Here is a 9,719-nt window from a genome sequence, read left to right as displayed (position 1 = left end):
CCTTTAGCCTCTCATAATCCTCCCCGTGCAGTGCAACTCCACTTAGACAGACAGACAGACAGACAGACAGACAGACAGATAGATAGATAGACAGATAGACAGATAGATAAATAGATAGATAGATAGATAGATAGATAGATAGATAGATAGATAACAGTATAAACAGACAACACAAGATATATAGATGTCTCCTGTCACTTATTCAATGCAACATTTATCTTGCTTTGATTTCTCTTATTCAGAGCTCCTTTTGTGGTATCTGTTCTGCCTTGGTCCTTTTTCTGTGACATCCTGTGACATCCTGTGACACTCGAACATATGTTGTGCTTAGGGTAAAGGTGAAAAGTCAGTTTTTCCCTGACTGACCAGTTGTTCAGAAGGTAGAGATTTTTAGAGATAGAAAACTATATATGGTGGTGCCGAAACTGGAGTAGCGAGAGAGACTCAGATCGGCTCCAGGAACTCTCTCAAGATTGGATGTTTGACACTGTTCTTTTTTGTAATAAAATCTTAAATATACAAGTGAGACATGTCAGCAGTGGTTTCCTTCTTCATCAACACATTAAGAGATAAGTATTATTATAAACTACACTTTCAATAAACGTTGTGAATAAGTGTATTAACTATTAACCCAAAAAATTATAAGGAAAACACTGCATGTTAGTAAAAGTTGGTGGTGCCCAGGACTTTGTCCACATGAGAGCTCACAGAGGTCAAAGCTCCTGTTTCATGAATGGATGGACTTAATAACTTATAATGAGCTCTGAATGGAATCGGGTGGTGTCTTTTCTTCAGCCTCCTTAAGCCTGAGTGGCGGGGGAAGAGGCTCTGTTAGCATGGAATAGGGATAATCCTTTTACCAGGAATCAGTTAGTCAACCCTTCCTCTCTCAGACTAGATGAACTCCTCACTCAGTCCGACACCAAGCCGACATTTGATCAGAATCACTGGCTGTCCATTGCCTCCGGTCTTGTGGAGTGCAAAGTGATCCACCTCGCTCACCGTGGAATTTCGGATACCTATAGTCACTCTAGGGGTAGGGGGGGGGGGTTTCTAGAATACGGACCGAGCCTGAATCAGGATGGAGTACATTAATAAGAAGCTGCAAATGATAGTGTCATTGAAATTCAGAGCGTACATCAAGGACTACTGCAAGAGGAATGGCCTGCTGACACTCTCTGTGATTGCTGTATTGACGGGCTGTGTGCTTGGATTTGTCCTCAGGTCATTCAACCTATCCACACAGGTATGGATGGATTCATTGATTCAACATCATTTAGTGAGATTCATGTAACACCATGTGAAAGTGTTAATACAACCCTTTGAATGGGAAGTAACAGTCGGTCTGCTCTGCTGTGCTCTAACACTGAAACTGCTGTTAAAGCCAGATGTGCAATAGTGGAAGCAAGTGGTGGACAATAGAGTTGAAAAATCATGAATTTGATGCATCAGAGGAAGACATAGTGACAGCAGCTATGATTATTATTGAATCACATATGTATCTGTATGTGAAAGGTGTTGCTGGTAGTGCTGTACCCACTGAGAACATTCACCCGACTCCACAAAGAAGCTTAATTTAGTCATTTAACTCGTTGTTTTGGTTGTACAGCCCATAGCTTTACTGTTTTGGTTCACTTTATTAGCTTTTATAGCGCCATTTATGGCCATTGCAGGTAGCCGTTTACAACGAAAAGCCTCAAAAACCAAAAGTACACTACCTGCTCACTGTCAAACAGCACACAGACAAAGTTAGCAGCTAGCTAGTGAAGAAAGTGACGCATTCAGCCGCTAAACAGCCACATATTCACATAAGTCGCTAGTGGAGACCAAAAAGAAAGCTAAAAAGAGAGGGAATATTTTACATATGCTTTAAAATGTGGGAGACAACAAGCATATACCAGATTTATCGAATTTTTTATATTTTAAACATACACACCAGACGATTCAGTCACGATACAGGCCCACGCACTCGGCGTTTATACTAAATGATTTCAGAGTGGCAATTCTAGGGACTTGGCATCTCACTGATATATGATCAAAGGCAGACTGTCATCGTTAGCTGGTTGCAAATGTGTGTGCTACATTTAGCATCAAAAAACAGAAAAAGAACCTGGCTGCCACTGGAGACAAAAGTCCTATTTGTCCTGTTGCTAGCCATGTTTCAGTTCTACGATTGATACTGTTAGCTCACTCTTATTGGCGGGTTTCTGCTCAATATTCCATTGTTGTTCCCTTTCACACGACAGGACTCCAGGTTATAAATATCAAACATGTTCAATCCTAAATATCAAACAAAAAGACTCCAGAACATTCTGTCTTTAAATCATTCACACTACAGTATCATTTGGGCACATAATCTGCTTTGAACTGCCTCAAATTGAGAACACTCTGGCAATTGTAGGGAGGGGTTACAGAGCCAAAATATGCCCAATTATCTTATAGTATGGGACCAGAACGACGTTTGACATGTGGACAGACTCCATATGACTAATTCTAGCTGCTGGATGTGTGAATAGGTGATAGTTTGCTAACAACATATCAACTCAGAAAATGGTGTCAGTGCTGTGCTCAAAGCTTGTTTCTGCTGCCCCTAAGTAGTCAAAAGTATGCTATTACAGGTTTAAAGTGTATAGCTTTTTTTTTTAAAAAGTGATTTGTATGTGGTGACAATCAATTTTTCTCATCAGTTTCTTTGCACAGATTCATAAATGTCTATTTAAAGGCAACATATTCTCCTGACATTGCATTACTATGATGTACGAACTTTTAAATGGACCAAATAGCTTATGTGTTTTGATTAGTGTGAATGTACTCAGTAATGCTGAGCAACGAAAGAATCTGTGAAATAACTATAGCGAAATACGAGACCTCTACCATTTGATCTTAAACAACTTTCATAAACAGGGCTGTGCAATTATGTCTACTAAATTAAAGCAGCCACATCCAATGCACACAAATTCACATATATGGAGATTCAAAATGATTGAAATTAGTAAATAAGCAATTTTAAGATTAAGAAAAAGTCGTAGCCCTACAATTGAGCTGTTTAAAGGATCTCAGAATGGGCATTACACTTACATGAAGTAAATAAAAAGTGCAAAATAATTTAGAAGACAATTGTGTTTGAATTCAATTACAACTGGATAAAGTTTGATTAAAAAATCATAACAGGGTTCAATTTATTTATGCTTCTCTCTCACACAGGCCAAGATCTACTTCTCCTTCCCCGGAGAACTGCTGATGAGGATGTTAAAGATGTTGATTCTGCCCCTCATCACCTCCAGGTAAGAAAATTCCTCACCTTTTACATCCTGTAACCTGGAATGCTTTCATGGACACTGGTTGATCCAAAGCTTCACTGTCAAAATAGAAAAATACCAATTTCATGTGTGCAATTTATTCTAGGTAATAGGAGGTGGCTGATTGCTAAAATATAGATAAATCTGGGGTGTTTTGGTGGTTCATTTGACAATAGTTATTGCACATCAGTCACCCTTCAGTTTAAAATAACAAACATGCATATTATGAGATGAGAAAGCCTACATCCAGCAAGTTAATGCTGACAACTAATGTAATTTAATCAATTCATCATAATATCTATTGAAAGTCACAAAGTTACTCACATTCATATCGAGATTTCCTTCAAACAAATCTTTTGTGGCACTGTAACCAGATCATTTGTGAATTTTTTTGACGATAGCAAATTAATTTCTACCATTTGATCCAGTCTTATGTCTGGCTTGTCATCAATGGACACGAGAGCCAGTGGACGGCTGGGAGTCCTGACCATCACCTACTACCTGTGGACGACCTTCATCGCTGTCATCGTCGGCATTGTGTTGGTGCTCATCATTCACCCGGGGACGGGCTCAGAGAAGGATGGCCACCATGCAAGTTCAGGGCCTGTTATGACCTCTGCTGATGCTCTGCTGGACCTCATCAGGTAAACAGACACAAACACTACAGCTTAGACAATTGTTTACAGACAAAATTTAGACAAAATGTTTAAAGTGGTAGGAACACTGTCATTCAAGAATTCACCTCACCGATCCACCCCTAGCAAGAATACTGAATCCCCACAAGAAAATGTTCATTTTTTGGACCTTCCTCTAATCTTTTTGTAAAATATTGGATAATTTCAACTGAGGCCCCAAGACACTCCTTTTTTGAAAAGGGTCATAAGCTGAAAAGGTTGGGAAGCTATTTTCGTTAGTAAAAGCTGCACATGCAGAGTAATTAGTAAATCTAAATAAATATAGTTGAATAACTACATTTCTCTCTGAAATGTAATGAATTAGCGTTTTATTATCTTTATAGTCAATCTATTGCACTGTTCGTACAGGCAGGATACACATATCTTGTCAAAGTTAATAAACTAAGTCAACCTGGCATGCCTCTTCTATTTTTGGAAAATGTGTCTTAACTGGAGAAAGTTATCTGGGTGGGCTTTTGAAGAGATTCCAGCTTTCCCTCCATATCTTGTTAGAGTTGTTTTTCAAGAAGAGGATTTGCCTTTAACACCAGTTGAAAACCAGTACAAACCAATTCAATCTAGTACAGATCCAGTTTAGACCCTATAAACCCCTTTTGCTTCCTCTGGAACAGGAAGCTCCCTAATCACAAACTCTTAAGGGATCAGTTTGATCCTGGGAGCTGACATAATAGCTTCCACAACAAAGCATTGTTTGGTCAGAAATTATGAAATCCTCGGCAAACAAAACTTCCTGAAACGTGAAGTCCAAGGACTCCAAATATGATAATCCAAATGGTGGCACATCTGAATTAATTATCACATAAGAGAGAAAATACATATAATCTGAATCTACATCTGATATAGAGGTATTTCTGTCAGCAGTGGAAGCTTTTTAGTAAATTTTCATCAGAAAAGAAGAAGTTGAATTTGCTTGTACAGCAGTTGCAGCGTCACTCGCACAGGCTGGCTAAGAATAGGGAGTCACTTAATTGAGAGCTGTTGATCCTGTACTTTCTTAGAGGATCCTTATGCAATGCTACACGCTGTACGACAGCACCTGCAGTCTGGTGTGTGCGCTCTGGCTTACCACAGAGTATTTCATGTTAGACATCCACTAATACCCTTTTCTTAAGTCTGATTATTTAAGCGAGCAGTGGTGGGTGTGTATCTGTTGCTGTAAGCCAAAGGTCAGGTGTACATTTCAGTCCTCTTGCGTGTTTGACGGACTTGAAACCTGAGTTCAGTACCAATGACGTACAGTGTATAAATACAGTCCCAGTACCTGATGCTGTTGGTACACTTCCACCTTCCACTTTCTGAGCAGGTGAAGGTCTTTGAAGGTTTACTTCCTGTTGTGTGTGAAAATATAAAATACGTTTAATATGAGCACTGATCCATGCAGGAACAAAAGTCAGACCATTGGTAAATAATTACATTACCAACAACCAGTGGTGGAGGAAGTATTCAGATCCTTTAATTAAGTAAGAGTAGCAATGCCACACAATGTAAATACTTTGCAGGCCAAAGCAAGCAATATATATTTAACACACACAAAAAGCCCCATTTAAGTGTATTATTATATACTGTAGGATTATTATAACAGTTGATGTATAAGCTAGGAAGATAAGGAGATAGAAGTGGAAGTGAAGTACATCACTTCAGTAAATGTACCTATCATGAAATTCAACACTGTTCACAGCCGATGTCAGTGATTTAAACAACTAATATTATGTAGCCAATCAGACACATTTCTTACATGATGCTAGAAGGTCAGAAATGTATCAAAATCTCTGTTGAATCTGAGTTGTTTTATGAGCTGGTGTTTCCAAGGTCATGGATGAACGTTTACTCTTATGATGAAAACAATCATCATCAAAAGTCATCATCTCTTTATTTTTGCTGACATATCTACAAATGTGATAAATGTTTATTGTTTGGAAAATGAGTCATACACAATAATAAACCAATAAAACACAAAAAAGCATTAGAGCCATTGAATTGTGTATGTCACCACAGATGTATGATATATTTTTTCTGTTGTCTTTTATAGGAACATGATCCCCTCAAATCTAATTGAAGCAACCTTTCAGCAGGTGAATGCACAACATAAGGAATTGGATTGTACATTAAATTATAATATTTAATATCCTCATATTAACCCTCTTTTGTGCTCATTCTCTCTCCAGTATCGAACAGACCTGGTCCCTATTGTGCAGAACTCCAATGTAAAAGAGTCACAGGCCAACTACGTGTACGTTATGCCAGACTACCACAACCCTCAATTGGGCCACCCAGTCTTCCTGGAGATCACCCCTGCACCTGACATCAAATACAAGATCGTCCCCAGTACCAGCAAGGGCATGAATGTACTGGGGATTGTCATCTTTTCAGCCACCATGGGTGAGACAATCACACAATAATAGTAGCAGTGACATCACTTGAAATATATAATCATTTCATTATTATTATTATTATTATTAGTAGTAGTAGTAGTGGTAGTAGCAGTATAATATTTGTTCAAATTAATTGTTCATAACTGATATAAATAAATGATTTATTTAAGTAAAGTTATTAATTACAACTTACAAACTCTAAGTAAGTTGGACCACAACTACTATCTAAAAACATGTGAATGTACCACATGTTCTCAGGTCTGCTGCTGGGGAAGATGGGAGAACGTGGAGCACCGCTGGTCAACGTGTGCCAGTGTATCAATGAGTGTGTCATGAAGATCATTAATGCAGCTATGTGGTAAGGTTATACACACACACACACACACACACACACACACACAAAAACAAAAACAAAAACAAGGCCCTGTTAAACAAACTTCTACTGTAACACACACGTGCTTCCAAAAAAAAACAGATAACACAGAACACAGCCAGATTATATCTAAAAATAAAGTCACACAGCAACTCAGTGACTTCTGAAGTGTCCTCTCGCCATCTCACGGTAGCTGATTGCAGCAGGAGGATGTTTGTGTGAATAGAGCAAGTACACTTTGATGAATTAGATGTGTATTAAATAATCTAATAGTACGAATGGTTTGGGATGGTTAATAGCAACATCATCATTTGGACACCCAAGCATTACACCCATATGTGATTACTGAATATTTAATTTCAAAACCATGGATGTTAACATGCTGCTGTAACAGCGTTCACTCTTTGGGCAAGGCTTTACACAAGAATGTGGATCTGCAGGGATTTGCTCTTATTCAACCTCAAGAGCATTAGTAAGATTGGGTAGTGATGTGTGACAAGGTCAGTGGTTGAGTTGCATTGTGTGATAAAAATAAAACTATATCTCTGGCTGTGCCGCATCAATTTTGATTCTTCTTGAGTCTGACAGTCTTAGAGAAGTGCAATGCTAAATTGGTTAAGTACTCCTTAAGGAAGTGAGGACCACCACAAGCAAAATGTGTACATACAAACACTCAGCCTCTTCTCTTCTCTTGTCACTGCAGGTACTTCCCCTTTGGCATTGTGTTCCTGGTAGCAGGGAAAGTCCTGGATATGCATGACCCGGCTCACCTTGGGGAAAAACTTGGCATGTACTTCATCACAGTCCTGTCTGGTCTGTTCGTGCACGGCCTCATCCTGCTGCCATTCTTCTACTTCTGCTTCACTGGCAAAAACCCCTTCCCTTATATCAGAGGACTGCTGCAGGCTCTTGTCATTGCTTTGGCCACCTCATCAAGGTAAGAAGAAACGGAATGTTTTCATTACGATAGAAATATGTACTGCAAGGACATCCAAACACATTTTAAAAGACAGTTATAATTGGTTATGTTTGGCTTGAAAGCCAAGTCGAACCTGACCTCCCTCAACTATATCCTCCATTCTCTTTCTCTGCAGCTCAGCCACTTTGCCAATCACCATGAAGTGTTTGTTGGAGAACTGCGGAGTGGACCGGCAGATCGCTCGCTTTGTGCTACCAGTGGGAGCAACCATTAACATGGACGGAACAGCCCTGTATGAGGCAGTGGCGGCCATCTTCATCGCTCAAGTCAATGAGTATGACTTGGACTTTGGGCAGCTTGTCACTATTAGGTAAGAATAAACTCTGTTTCCTCTTAATGATGTGTTAGATGTACTTTATTTTACATCACTAACATCCAAGCTCTTTTCTCATCAGTATAACTGCAACAGCAGCTAGCATCGGGGCAGCTGGAATACCTCAAGCGGGTCTGGTTACCATGGTGATTGTCCTGACTTCTGTGGGGTTACCGCCTGCTGACATCTCTCTAATTGTGGCCATTGATTGGGTTCTGTAAGTACCACTAAATGTATTACACAGATAGAGCATCAGTGATTATTTTAGGGGCTGTTGGGGCAATGTGTAAATATTTTTTTCCATCTCATTGTCAGTGATCGCTTCAGGACAATGATCAATGTTCTTGGTGATGCCTTAGCTGCTGGGATTATGGCTCATTTATGCAAGAAGGACTTTGAGAAGGCTGCTGCTACAACTACCACCCCCACGCCTCCTGCCAATGATGGAGGTGGCCCCAAACGGGTGAGGAGGACGATTTCTATTTGTTCAGATCAGAGTGAACATACCTTCATATAGTCACAGGACAGGTAGTCTAGTGCCTCATAAAACTATTTATTATTAGGAATACATCTGCAGTGTTGATACCGTCAACTGGGTTGTCATGAAAACATGCACTGAGCATGTTAGTTTCAGTTCATATATAAACGCAGATAGAAACTAAACCAAAACAGGACGACCTCTGAAAGGCTCAAATATGATGTTCATCAACCAGTCAGTACAATTGACAACCTGTGACCATGACAATATAAAATTAACATTTGCATATTTTTGGTTAATTTTTTTGTACATTTTATTGTCTTCGTTTGAAACTACGTGACAGCTCTTTTCACTGTGGAATATATGTAATAAATCTTAAGAATATATATTTTTTTCTATTTTCTATTATTTATTGTTTTTTTTTCCTGATGTATTCGTGTGGCATTGGATTTTTGAACAACTACGTGGTTGCAAAAAACTGAATTGCTTTCAGTTTATGTTCTTGATTTGTAAGCAAAAAAAAAAAAAAAGAAAGTTGGAAAAAAAATTTCTGGTGGTCCTAAAATAAAACAACTCATCTACAGTGACCCAGATTAAGTAATATTCACATTCACAGTTGAACATTTTGAATAGGACATAGAAAACAGTACTACTAATTATAGGGCAAATTTTTCACCCCCTAATTTTCAATTTCGCAAGCTTCTTGCTTTTTGCATCAGTTTCAAGCCTCCTTTGATGCAATTCCAGAAAGCCACCTAAACTTTCCTAACTTCTTTTACCTGTTTGACTAACTGCATTGTTGTTTGCTTCTTCCCTACAGAGAGACACAGTAATCTCCTTTGGCAATCAGAGTGTGGCAATGTCTGATGCTCCTCTGATCGCACACCGCTGTGATTATGTGTTTGAGGTGGATGGAGACAGCGTCATGGAGAGACCTGTAGCCTGCTACAACCTCTGCCAAGTCTGAGACAGCTTAACACAATGGACAACAAGGGACACTGCCTTCTACGTCATGAGGGTTAATCCATCCATCCATTTTTGGCCATTTACTGGGTCATGGTGGAGTCAGACTGAGTTAGGAAACCCAGACATCCTTCACTCAGGAAATGCCCTCTAGCTCCTCCACGGGGATCCCAAGGTGTTCCTAGGGCCAGTAGAGATATGTAGTCCCTCCAGCACGTTCTGTGTTTGCCCTGGGGTCTACTACCAA

General features: G+C 39.4%; 1 protein-coding gene across 2 annotated transcripts; it reads left to right on the top strand.

Moving 5' to 3' along the window:
- Positions 1-1,108: 1,108 nt before the first annotated feature.
- slc1a8b (solute carrier family 1 member 8b) lies at positions 1,109-9,476 on the top strand. Of its 2 annotated transcripts, none has more exons than XM_053335070.1 (11): positions 1,109-1,246; positions 3,205-3,284; positions 3,728-3,943; positions 6,024-6,066; positions 6,160-6,373; positions 6,625-6,724; positions 7,443-7,676; positions 7,834-8,028; positions 8,114-8,248; positions 8,347-8,439; positions 9,314-9,476. In XM_053335070.1, the coding sequence occupies exons 1-11, from the start codon at positions 1,109-1,111 to the stop codon at positions 9,474-9,476; spliced, it is 1,611 nt and encodes a 536-aa protein (XP_053191045.1). The 2 variants fall into 2 exon arrangements, with proteins under 2 accessions (XP_053191045.1, XP_053191044.1); XM_053335069.1 differs by having other exon boundaries at positions 8,347-8,494; positions 9,330-9,476.
- Positions 9,477-9,719: the final 243 nt, after the last annotated feature.

This window comes from Scomber japonicus, chromosome 16 (assembly GCF_027409825.1).
Source record: "Scomber japonicus isolate fScoJap1 chromosome 16, fScoJap1.pri, whole genome shotgun sequence".
Lineage (NCBI taxonomy): Eukaryota > Metazoa > Chordata > Actinopteri > Scombriformes > Scombridae > Scomber > Scomber japonicus.
Note: the sequence above shows the minus strand (reverse complement) of the source record. Positions and strands in the feature narration are given on the sequence as shown.